Source organism: Alligator mississippiensis, chromosome 10 (genome assembly GCF_030867095.1).
Source record: "Alligator mississippiensis isolate rAllMis1 chromosome 10, rAllMis1, whole genome shotgun sequence".
Taxonomy (NCBI): Eukaryota; Metazoa; Chordata; order Crocodylia; family Alligatoridae; genus Alligator; species Alligator mississippiensis.
Window position 1 is genome coordinate 4,416,303 of NC_081833.1, and position 12,600 is coordinate 4,428,902.

General features: G+C 46.2%; 1 protein-coding gene across 4 annotated transcripts in view; it reads right to left on the reverse strand.

Moving 5' to 3' along the window:
- Positions 1 to 385: 385 nt before the first annotated feature.
- The window catches only part of CMKLR1 (chemerin chemokine-like receptor 1), a 151,071-nt gene continuing 138,856 nt past the window's right edge, over positions 386 to 12,600 (reverse strand). For all 4 annotated transcript variants that reach the window (XM_006264171.4, XM_019486775.2, XM_019486774.2 and 1 more), the window contains exons 2-3: positions 5,237 to 5,320; positions 386 to 4,244 (exon numbers count right to left, since the gene is read on the reverse strand). In XM_006264171.4, coding sequence (XP_006264233.1) covers positions 3,168 to 4,241 — 1,074 coding nt within the window. In that variant the 5' untranslated portion in view covers positions 4,242 to 4,244; positions 5,237 to 5,320 and the 3' untranslated portion in view covers positions 386 to 3,167. The remainder of the gene's footprint in view (positions 4,245 to 5,236; positions 5,321 to 12,600) is intronic.

The window sequence follows — 12,600 nt, forward strand, 5'->3', positions numbered from 1 at the left end:
GGGGTTGGACTAGATGACCTCTCAAGGTCCCTCCCTGCCCTGAGTTTCTGTGAGTCTCTGAATGAACTCAGCACCTTTTTGGCATTTGGTTCAAAATGTGACTGGGCCTGGATCAAAATCTCCTTATGGTCTGCTCATGTCTACAGATCTTGTGGATCCACATTCCCCTATGAGATCCATGTGTTTTGGAAGTACTGAATGTTACCCCCCTCTATTGCTCCATCTCATGAAGCTCTGGTTTCACTTCCACACCCCATAGGTCTACTCATATTCTACCATCCTCTGGCTATTGCTGTACTCCCGGGATACATGTTTTCATCCTACTACAGAAAACAATTTTCCTCTGACACATATAATTGCATGCAAAAAAGACTGGAACCATATATGGAATTAATCATTGTTAATGAGAAGACATACAAAGGCAGTGTGTTTCAATGCCGGTATAAATTGTAGGCGCGTTGTCTTATGCTAAACACCTTGTACAAAGTCATCTCCATTCCTCCCTGCATTTTCTCTCTGAGGTTACAGCTGGGGCATTCAATAGTACTGAAGGGAACGTCGTGCTCTGAAAATCAAGGGGAGCTGGACACCTATCTTAGGAGCCTTGCTGTTGGGAAATCACGACTGGTCACAGAAGTGAAAAAGCAGGCGGTGTCTTCAAGCTGCAGGGTGACTGAAAGGCAGGCTGCACGAGGCAGGTGCCAGAGGATATTCTGCTTTCCTGCTGGGCCCTGCAGCGAATGCTCGTGGACACAGGCACTAGAGCCCAGGAGGACGGTCACGGAGACATGTTCCCTGGTATACTGGGAAGGTGCCTGACTGCAATGACTTAGTCCTAAAGGAGCATGTATGGTGGGTACCGGCTTCCTTGTGCTCAGGCAGCTGTTGGCAGAGGATGCAAGGCGCAGCACAGAGGAGCAGGCATGAGCAACATAGTGAGCATTGCTCCCAGTGCTCTTAGACCACCCCTACATGCCTATGCTGGATGGTTCAGCACCCCTGCTCAGCCACCGCTGCTCTGTGGTTTAGCAAAGCCAGCCTTGTACGCCGACACGATGACTGGGCCCGTTCTGGATGCTTGGTGCCACCTGCAAGGTCCAAAAGGCCCAGGAGGGAGTCCTCGATGAGACATCACTCTCAGGTAGCATCAAGTCAGCCATGCCCCATCCCAGCCTAACAGACTTATCTAAAGAGGAAGAGAAGAGTAATGAGTGTGGAAGAGGTGAGAGAAAGCAGTTCTCAGCTCCCAATGGCCTCCAGCCTCCATTTGTATGGGTTGCATGTTGGCCCGCAGCAGACTGCCACCCAACGGGTCTGTCCTTCCTGAACCTCCTGTCTTATGAGGACAGGAAGATCTTTGTTTGCACCTTTAAAACTTCTGAGACGCAGCTCTTCCTGCTGATCCTATTTATAGATTAAAACACATCGAGGATACAGCTCTTAGAAAGGAGAAATCTCTTGACCGGACAAATCAGCTGCCTAAGAGCCTTTATGCTGCCTGCTGGTGCCAATAAGCTATCATTTCAATTTAAAAAATGCGATGACATCTGGAATCCTGCGCATATTTCTGTCTGCCTGCTTCCATCGCTCGATCCGAGATTCTCACCCATTACAGCTAAACCCTTCTGATCAGGGCTGTCCACCCCCACTTTGAAAACTAATCCCCTGCCTCTGAGCTTAAGCCAATTGCTGCAGGGGTCAAGAGGCAAATTTGTTTCGCATTGTACAATGGCCCAGGCACCTTAGGGAGATTTTGTTTTCTGTTCCTCAGAATTAATAGCAAATTCAAAAGACTGCAGGAAGGGGATTAATTTGGCATTAAATGTTTTAGGCTTTTAGAGGCATTTCAATAAAACCATATGCCTTTTCTAACATGACCATGTAGTGTCTCCCCTAATGGGATTTTCATTTGGGCTCATTTTAATTAGATACTTTATTCCTGACTAGGGTTGCCATGTGCTGTGCTGGCTTCCATCGAAGGAGAAATCAGGCAGCAGCACTGGAAATCGGTGTACCAGAAACACGTGCATGGTGTCATAAGAACGGATGCTAACCCCCATGCTGCGGCTGTCCAGCTTTTGTTCTTTTTTCTTTACCTTCTCTGATTCGGTGAGTAGGGAGTGTTTGCAGACAGCTGAAAACCCTGTTGTGCTGCTACCAATATATTATGTGCCTTTAAGAGGCTGGTTAAGTGGCTATATGCATCACTATATACAATGTCTAACATGATTTCCCCCCCAGGATAAGCAGTATGTATTACAATTATAGGATAATCATCCTTTCAGCCCACCGGGTATGATGGGCATTCAAAAGATGCTCTCAAAGTAAAGCATTACAAGTCACGGTCTTCTCCCCAACATATATTTTAAGAAGCAATCCCGGCTTCTCTGTTCTGCATGTTTCTCTCTCTTGGTCATGAGTCTCTGTGGTTTCCTTGGACTCCATAAACTTCAGCATGACCTGGTTGTCTAGTCATTTAAGACGGTATTGTCTCAACCAGGGCTGCAATTTATAAACTGTGCAGTTGTTGGCACGAAGTGAGATTTATACATGTACATGACTGTGTGTGCACGTGTGCAATCACCAGGAGCACAGAGTGAAGTGCAAGGATGGACAGTTTTTAAGGCTTTGATTTGGGCAGGAGACTGACTGAATGAACTAGTCCAGCAGTCAGCAATATGCAAGGTGGAAAGGCGTCTTGACCACAAAGGTCCAAATTCCAAATCCTTATCCGAGGTTTGGACTCGGTCTGACTTGAAGTAACGATCTCCTTCTCTCAAGCAGTTCGGGAGGCATAAGAAAGAAAGTGTGGAAGGAGGAGGAAAAGGCACGTGAAAACCTTCCATCATAAGCACTGAGTCTGCATATAAAATACCCAGTGGTTTGTCCAATTTTTCATGACCAAGGGCATTGATTTGCTGGCTCTCCAAACTAGAGGATCTCTACTGAAAATTTATGGCACTGTATCAGATGCAGTAAGGCCACAAAATCGAGTTAATACACAGATTACATCAAGAAAATACAGGCACTTTCTTAAGGTCCCCTGAAACGTCTTCTGAAACCAGAGCTCAGGACACACTCCTAGATCTCAGTGCAGTTGCCTCTTCCCCTAAGGAAATACTGAAAAGAGTCTGTGTTTTGGGTGCCAAAAGCATCTGAGGTAGGGACTAGAGCAGTATAGTCTCCTTCTCGGTCATTGAAACCGTCTTAGAGAAGCTCCTGTGAACAAGACTGGAGTGAGCAGTGTCTTCACTTATGGCATTCACCAGTCTGGAGAAGACACTTATCTTGAATTTTTTAAAGTCCTGGCCCATGAAGACATAAAGGACAGGATTCATGCAGCTGTTAAATGTAGCAAGTGCCGTGGTGATGGGGATGCCAACTTCTAATACTGACAAGAGGGTTTTGTGGGGCTGCATTTCCAGGAAGTGCAGGATATGGTAGGGGCTCCAGCAGAGGAAGAAAGTCACAATGATGGTGACAATGATCTTGAAGGGCTTTTTGGATTTGGTGAGGCGGCTGTTTTTCAGCTTGCAGACAATGCGGATATAACAGAGTGTGATGATGGTGATGGGAATGACGAACCCTGCCAGAAACCTAGTGACAGTCACCATCTTGTGCCTCATCACACCCAGAGAGTGATAAGACTTATTACTGGACAAAGAGAAGTTGCTAAAACAAACCACATTTTGGCCGACATGCTCAGTGTCCCGGAAAATCAGGGACGGGGAACTCATCATGAAGCTGATTGTCCAGATGATGAAGCAAACCAGACACGCCAGCTTCGGGGTTCGATGGTTTTGGGACCAGATAGGGAAAAACACCAAGAGGTAGCGGTCGATGCTGATCATGGTTAGCAAAAACACACTGGTGTACATGTTGAGGTTCAAGAGGTAGGAGTTCAGCTTACACATGGCTGTGCCAAATATCCAGTTGTACTTCATAGCTGTGTAAGCAATATTTAAGGGCAGGAAGACGCTGAAGAGAAAGTCAGCAGCTGCCAGGTTGAGAAACCAAATGGCATTGACAGACTTCTTCATCTTGAAAATTATGATTGCAATGACCAGACCATTCCCCACGATCCCCAGCAGGCAGGTGATACTATAGATTACAACTGAAAGGATCCTAATAATTTCCTCTGTGTTGTGCAATGAGCTAGGCCCCAAGCTATACGAGCTGTAATCGATATCAGAAACATTTCCGTAGTCATAGTCATATTCGGAGTAGTTGTAGATCTCCATTATCTGTAAACCAATTAAAGCAAGTTCAGCGCTGGGGTCTTTTACAGTGCATGCTTCCACTAACTGTCTGGCACGGGAGGTTGAATCAAAGGAATTTGAGAGGTGCCCTAGAGGTTTCAGTTTGTCAGGGCGAGGGCTCACTCAACACCAAATTTCACATTGGGTAGGGGGTGCACAAAAGTGGGCAGCTCTCAATAAGAGCAGCATCAGGGCATATGGATACAGACATTGATAGCACGGTGTCAAAAGGCAGGGTCTAAACTCAAGGTTGCAAAGAGCAGCTGTGGTTAAAACCAGGCGCATCATACATTTCACACAATGTTTCCAGGGGAAGACCTGCCTTTGGATTTCTGGCAGCTTACCCAGCTCTGGCGAGGCAAATGCTATAGGTCTTGGAACAGAGCTGCTGGTCGGAGGACAAGTGACATCAATGAAAACTAGGACAGAGGGGTGGGGGATAGGGAAAAGTAAGGAGCTGACATGAGCCTCTGCTCCAAACTGCAAAATAGTGCTCAGAAAATGTTTAGATGACATTATCCCTGGGTTATATCCGTGCACTGGGTTCTGGCTGGGCATGGATGTTGGTCAATACAAATAGGGGGCTCCTCTGACTTTGCTCCAGTTAGGATTTATTTAGGATTCTTCTGATGTGACTGAAAGTGAAATTTAGCCTTCTTAGCCATAGGGCATGATTCAGAACCATTTCATTTGATTTGGGTTTTGTACTGAACCATCTCTCCACAAAACAGGTATAATTCTCTCCATCTACCACCCACAGGAGTGTCTGGGGCTGGCTTAATGGCTGCTCATTAACTGCTTTGAGAACCTACAAGGGCAAAATACTAGTCCTTGTCTCATCTGCCTTTATTAAATTGCACATTTCTGTGCCAAATTCTGCCCAAAGTTTAATATGCAACTCAGCTGGCATCAAGGGGGTTGTACAAATATAATTAAGAGTAAAATTTGGCCTTGTAAAAAATGTTATTAAATCTCACCTTTTCAATCCAGTATTTTTTCAGCTCCGCTCTTAATGTGCCTGTAGCAGGGGCTTCATCCACTCCCTGAGCAGCTGGAAATGCCTGCAATACAGGAAAGATCTGATGGATTTATTATCCAACGCCAGGCAAACAAAGGCAGCCCTTTCCTGTGGATGCGTTCTACTTTGGGAAGCACATGCATGCATAGCGATGTAACGCTACCACTTGGATCATACAAAGGACATGCATCCAGTGGAAGAAGGCGTTTCAGGAGGAAGTAGATTTTTAAGCTTTATTTAATCTTGGTAAAGTACAGCTGGAATTGTCTCAAAGCCCAGATTTCTTACATAGTGCCTGACTTGTCAAGCCAAGGTCCTTTCTGTTGGATGGATGCTTTAACACCCTACCCTGTATTAGGAAATCCAACAGAGCTTCAGCTGGAAAGGACAATGTTATCTTCCAAGAAAGACAAATGGCATGTGTCTAATTCACCGCTGGTTTTAATCTGCTGACATCATTCAGCTCGCACAACAAATGAAGTGAAGTCCAATGAGGTTGCTCTTTAATATTAAAACAACAACAATTCTCAAAAAACTCCAAACAGCCCTCAAAGGGACAGATTTTTTTTTTCAACAGCAATAGTTTCCATCGTTTTCCTTTCAATAGAACAGGAAATTACAGGTGTCTCAGATACCTATGAAAGGCAAACCTGGCTTAACTTTTTAAGGGTAATCCTACACACCCTATCTACGGGGATACCCATTGCAGCTTTTGGTGATGTGTGCTCAATCACCATCCTGTAGCTTCAGAGCAATGCTCAAATCAGGAAACATCCCCTGCATGTAATAAGCTAGCTAAAAAAAACAAAATAGAAAAAAAAGGAAACCATTTTGGAGCCAGTAGAACAACTTAAAAAAGCACCAGTCCCAAACCCCTCATCAGGCCAATAGTTGCATTAGGATAAATAATTAAAAACATCAATAAATATGTGTGAAAATGTTGTGGTTATTCCTCTGATTAAATAAGTGCCTCTCATATTTTAAATCTTTCATATAACAGCTCGCGCTGTCATTGGCTGTAACCAAGTCCTGGCTTGGACCAGCTATTGGAAGACTACACTTGAAATGGGATCTTTAACAGGAGCCTCTGACTGGGGGTTAAAACTTGGATCGGACCCAAGCAATGAGAGAACTTGAGAACATGCTTGGTGCGTTTCACTGGGGAAGGAGACATGCTTCCTGCCACGCAGGATTTCCTGTGCTTACCCACGTCTGCTCTGATGGCATCCAGCGACACGGGTTTACAACTGGAAGGAGCTGCAGGCCCATTACATGCAGCTCAGGAAGCCTTTCCCAGAGCTTCCCAAAGTCAGTCCTGAACCTTCCCCCACTTTGCACTGGCTGTGTATTGTGCAGCATGGGATCAGAAAGGAACCTCGGCATCTTCCGAGGTCAGAGCTCTTGCACAAAAGCTGACAGCTCTTTGAGGGAAAGGGACACATGACTGAACCAAGCCTTTTAAACATAGTTCCTGCAGTGCAAAAACGCATCTGGAGTCAGAGGAAAACATCCTCCGTGTCAATCAACTCTCAGCACTAGCACTGCTTTCAGCTAGCGTGGGTGCACACATGGCAGGAGGGTCCAGCACCTCCGCTCAGGACACGGCTCCACAGCCCAGCCTGTGGGCATAAGTAAGAGCAGCTCCCAGACGAGGGCTGGAGGCCAGTTCTTGAGTACTTGGATCCTAATCCCATAAAATCTGTGGCTTTCTAGATCTGTCCGTTTGAAATGATTAGCCCAGAACAACGATGCTCCCAAAACGTAGCCTCATCCCACTTCTGTGGCCCTTGATTCAATACCTCTGGAAACATTTGCAGTCTGAAACTTAGAGGCCACATCGTAGTATCATAGTATCATAGTAGCTAGGGTAAGGAGGGACCAGAACAGATCATCTAGCCTGACCCCCTGCCACAGGCAGGAACGAATGCTGGGTTCGCAAGACCCCAGACAGGTGATCATCCAACCTCCTCTTGAATTTGTCTAAGGTAGGGGCGAGGATCACTTCCCTGGGAAGTTGGTTCCAGATTTTGGCCACCCTAACTGTAAAATATTGCCTTCTGATTTCCAACCTAAACCTGTTCTCCATCAGCTTATGACCATTGTTCCTTGTCACCCCAGGTGGTGCTGGGAAGAAAAGGGCTCTGCCTATTTGCTTTTGATCTCCCCTGATGAGCTTGTAGGCAGCCACCAGGTCCCCCCTCAGCTTCCTCCTGCTGAGGCTGAACAGGTTCAGGTCCCTCAGTCTCTCCTCGTAGGGCCTGTCCTGCTGCCCTTGCACCAAGCGGGTGGCCTCCTCTGAACCCTCTCCAGGCTGGCTACATCCCTCCTGAAGTGCGGCGCCCAGTACTGGATGCAGTACTCCAACTGTGGCCTGACCAAAGTCACATAGAGGGGGAGGATCACCTCTCTGGACCGGCTTGAGATGCACCTTTGGATGCATGACAAGGTCTGGCTGGCCTTGCTGGCTGCGGTCTGGCATTGGCGGCTCATGTTCATCTTGGAGTCAATAATGACTCCGAGATCCCTTTCTGCCTCTGTGCTTTCAAGAAGGGAACTCCCCAGCCTGTATGTAAGTCCTTAATGGGTTTTGACATCTTGAAGTCCTTAATGGGTTAAATTTAACTCATTCACTGAATAAAGACCTCAGATTCTGCGCCACCGATATTGAGTATAATTCTTTGACCACCAGCAGTGAGCCTGGCATAAGATAGACAGAAGAAGGAGCAGATCTGCACCAACACAGAGTCTTACAACCCCTGTATACATCAGGAAACTAAATTCCTATAAAGTGCAACTCAACCAAGGATAATGGACTTACTCCTGCAGATATTTTGGCCCTAAACTTTCAGGTCCACTTAGGTCTCAGTCGCCGTTGTGCATTAAGAACGACAACTATATTTTAGGAGTGATTTGGCCTTTGGCATACATTTTGAGTTATTTTTATACCCTCTAGATGTTTTTGGAGGGGGCACCTAATTCATTTCCACTTATTGCAAATAAGCCTAAAGTCCATAGCTTTTCTCATCATGTTTCCAAAGAGCCTTTGCTGTTATTGTGAATGGAGGGGGGTTTCAACCCCCTCTGGGAATGTATCTTGGTCTCCACTTCCCACCTCACCCCTTAAAGCAGACAGAGGTGAGACGTCCCAGCAAAGGAAACAGGAGACCTGGATTTTAGGTCTCCAGTGGTGGTGGGGGGGGAGCGGGGAGGGTCTTTTCTATGCTTCTCCAAATACTGCACTTTTAAGCACCACTCCGTGATGGGCACCTTTCACTCAGCTGTCTCTTTGGGGCACTTTCCCTGTCCCCTCGTCTCTGTGGCCTTGCTCACACAAAGGGGGAATGCAGGCGTGAATGACAACCTTGTAGTTGGAAGGATTAAACATCCAACGTAGCAGATGCCGATGCTTGGTGCTGGGAGTGGGTTGTCCCCGACACCCTTCTGACAAGTCGTGCAGATGTGATGCTTATCTGCATTACATTCTTGCACATGACTGCTCGGTACTGACTGCTCTGTGCGCTGAGCAAAAATGCAGCAGCCAGTTTAATCCTCCGTTAGTGATGTGAATCTATTAGGTGAGCTCGAGTGCAGTAATGACTCAGTGCATATCCAGACTTTCTGAAGGCTTCACAGCCCTTCATCTATCAGCACCGTCAAGGTATGATTGCAAGGTGAGTGTGCAGCTGGGGATGCCTGAAATGTGGCAGTATCCAGAAGAAGATATAATATGCTGTCCCCTTCCTGTATTCCATCCCCATATTTTCTTTAAAGGCTTTCACTCTTTCAACCCTCCAGATCACCTTCCTCTCCCATCTAGCCGCATCCTTGTTCTCCATCTGGTATCATCTTTGGAAGTATATTTTCTTCTGTGCCTTTTCCATTCTTTTGTTTTTTATTTCTAGGCATCTACTCATGTTCTTCAGAGCCTCTTGCAAGGGACCCTCTTGCCCTCTTTCAGGCGATTGCTACTAATGTTGTTATTACAGCGGCACCCAGGGCCCCAAACAAGATAGGGCTCCAGTGAATTAGACGTTTAGCCAGTCCCTAGGTAGACACAATGCAAACCCCACACATCTGACCATCTAAGAAGATGAACAAACATAATCAGAAGGGAGAAATGAATACACCACAATTTCTGCCGATTGCTATATACTTGCATACACATAAATAAGGCCTTGAAAGATAAGGTCTTCATGACTGCCGTTTCACCTTGCCATCGCTGGTTGGCTGATTCCTTCCAGATGTCAAGGCAGAAATGGCCCCTAACAAGAGATGTGGATGGAGAAAATGGCGCCTGCCCCATGGACCAATTCACGGGGGAAGTTCCATGCATATGGTACACGTGGAGCTGGGATGGGACAGAGTCATGCATGAGAGCCAAGGCTGGCAAGATTTCAAGGAGACTGAAGGTGACACAAAAGCAGCACTGAGGTCAAGGAGAGTGAGAATGGACATTTGCTGGTACTGCACCTGATGGGTATTGACCTAATCGATAGTGCCCAACTCGGGCATGTTGAGAGTGGTAGGGAATTCCTGGTGCACTTTTTGTGTTCCTTTTATGATTTTCTGTGGCACTGGCCTGTGTGATGACATCTTTCATGCCTGACACCAAATCTGTTAAAGGAATCAAATTTACGGGCACTGGGCAGACACTTTCCTTTGAATGGGCATTTCAAATAACTGACTTGCACTGTTTTTCCCCTACCCAGTTAAAGCCCTACATTCTGCCGTGAAGCAAAAGTCACTTCTCTTTACTGCTTTGAATTCTCTGATCAACATTAGCTCAGCTCTGATGAAGTCATCCCACTGGGACGGTTCAGATGCTTGGGTGGCGTAGCTGATAATGCATTGGGGAGTCCATCATTAAAATGGCATTAGGAGTCAAAGGGCAGCTTGTAAGGGAAACAAGCTCTTGTCTTGGCACTTCTAATGGCTGTTACTTCACATTAGGAAATGATCATACATAATTTGGCAAAGTTTGATGCAGCTGGTTGCCTCAGATGAGAAGAGGTCCAGCTTGGAGCTGGCCTGGGTTGGAAATAATGGTTATTTTTTCAGGAAAATGAATGCCCACCCACGCTGAAGCTGGCCAAATTGAAGATTGAGAGGGAGCTCCCACTGCAGCGGTCTTCCTCAGATGAAAGGTTTAATGCCCTGGAAATAGAAGGCTTCAGCCATCAGGCCTGTCTGCTACTGTGTCCCTTGCACTGACACTTGGAGTCCCTTCTGCACACAGGCCTGGGCTACTGCCCGTTGAGCCTTACTAGCGAGAATGCCTACATTGGAAACAAGGATAGGTGAAGCTGGGAAAATGCAAACCCTCCATCCCATTCGAAAACATATCAGCCAGTGAGATGGATGTGTTGGTTGGCCATGGCTACCTGTGGGGCCCAGTGTTTTAATAACATTGGCCACCCCCATAAAGTGGAGACACATCACTCCAAATCACACATCCAAGCATGCTCGAACATTAAGGAGGTAAACTTGCCTAAAGCTGGATCCTAACTTCTGGTTAGCTCCCTGCACCAGGGACAGTCCACCTCCCAGTACAGAAACATAATGAGGAAGGTTGCTTTGCCATTCATTCTTCTAGGCCGGCTGAGAGGCATGAAGACTGTTAGCCTAGAATAAAGGCCTTTGACATAAGTACAGGCATCTTGACAGAAGTAGCTTGACTCTTGCCCAGCCATGGGGGTTGTTTACATGAAATGCAGGTTTTGCTAAGTCAAGATGAATTAAGGAGAAACTGGTTAAAAGGAGAAAAACAATATGTGATCTTGGCAGACAGAGACCCTCTAAGGCAAAACAAGCCATACAAGAAATAGCTGTTAAGTAAAATATAAGGTTGCTGTAGAAATGTGTGACGCAAATGAACGACTGTAGAAAAGGGTGTATGTTAAGAGAAGAAGTGGAGCGATGTAAACAGGACAGGTATAAATTTGAAAAGCCAGCTTTGGTTCTTTGCAAGTCCCACTCAGAAAATCCTCGATGTTGAGCCTCCAACCAAAAGTCTACTCTGAGCAGAACTCAGAAGTAGGAGCTAGAAGCCCCAACAAGACCTCCTGGCCTAATCAACCAGTGACGTCATGGTCGTTATATCTCGCGTGCTGCATCATTTTTAAGTAACTACAGAAATAGAATTGTAACTGCTAAGGTTATTTTGGCTTTTTGAGTTAAAGTTGCAACTGTTACAGTTTAATAAACTTGCTTATAGTTAAAGACAACCATATCTTAGTCTCTCTACTTGGTCAAAAGACCCGTAGCAGTGTCGTTGGACATAACAACACCCAGAAATGTGCGGAGAGTGTGAGAGAGAAGATGGTTTTTTTAAGTTTAGTGTTGTTAGTTCAGAACAGGTCCTGGCAGCGATTAAAGATGAGTTCATGCCATGAAATGCTGGTCAGCCCTGGATTTGGATTTTGAGACAACCCATTAGAGTTGGGGCATGTTAAGTTGGGGCAGGTAGAAATCGGGCTTGTTCCTGAGCACTTGAGCTCTCGGGAGTGTTTCTGCTCAAACCCAGTGCTCACCAAGCGCTCACCGTCCCAGTTCAGCAGGTAGGATGACAGCTAGTGAGGAGCTGTGATTGCATCTTGGGGGAACACAACTTTGTTGCCTTGAATCTAGGAAGGGAAGATGCCCTGGGCTGTGCTGGAGTCTGTGCCATCGTTGTCTTCACTGAAACTGGGACTCACGCTTATGTTTAGCCATCTTCAGCCACCCATCCCAGCTGCAATGTAGCCAAGCTTGTACTTAAGTGCATACAAATTGTAAGCATGGGCTCAAACCCCATTGGCTTCTAGTCAGATGTACCCTCATGTGCTTTCCTGAAATGCATTCCACACAGCAACTCAATATTGTGCTAGGATGCTGGACATGGACCTTTTGCTGGAAATCAGGCACTCCCTTGGCTTCTCTTCTAGGGCAGAGCAAATCCCCTGCAGGGCAGCCACAAAAAAAGTGACCTGAATAAACGAGGGTTTAGGGCAAGACCTGTAAATTAGCTTGAGCTGAAAGGAGACCTGGCCCCGGTGAGACCTTTATTGTCGGGAGGATGAATTAAAGTTGATGATCCAGCAGAAGTAACAATATCAGCAGAACTGGTTGTTATACAGCTGACTATTAATGTTGCTGTTTAATGAGCCATTTTAACTGTTCCCTTTACGGACCAGTGATTTTCATATTGTTACCTTTCAAAAGGCAAAGCCACAGATGGTCTGGATGGCAGGTTGTGCTTCGCTTTCACTGGGCCCAGTTTTATGGAGGGAGAGCAGGGAACCACTTTCCCTTGGTCCAGCCTCCTTTATACAAACAGGGACCCTA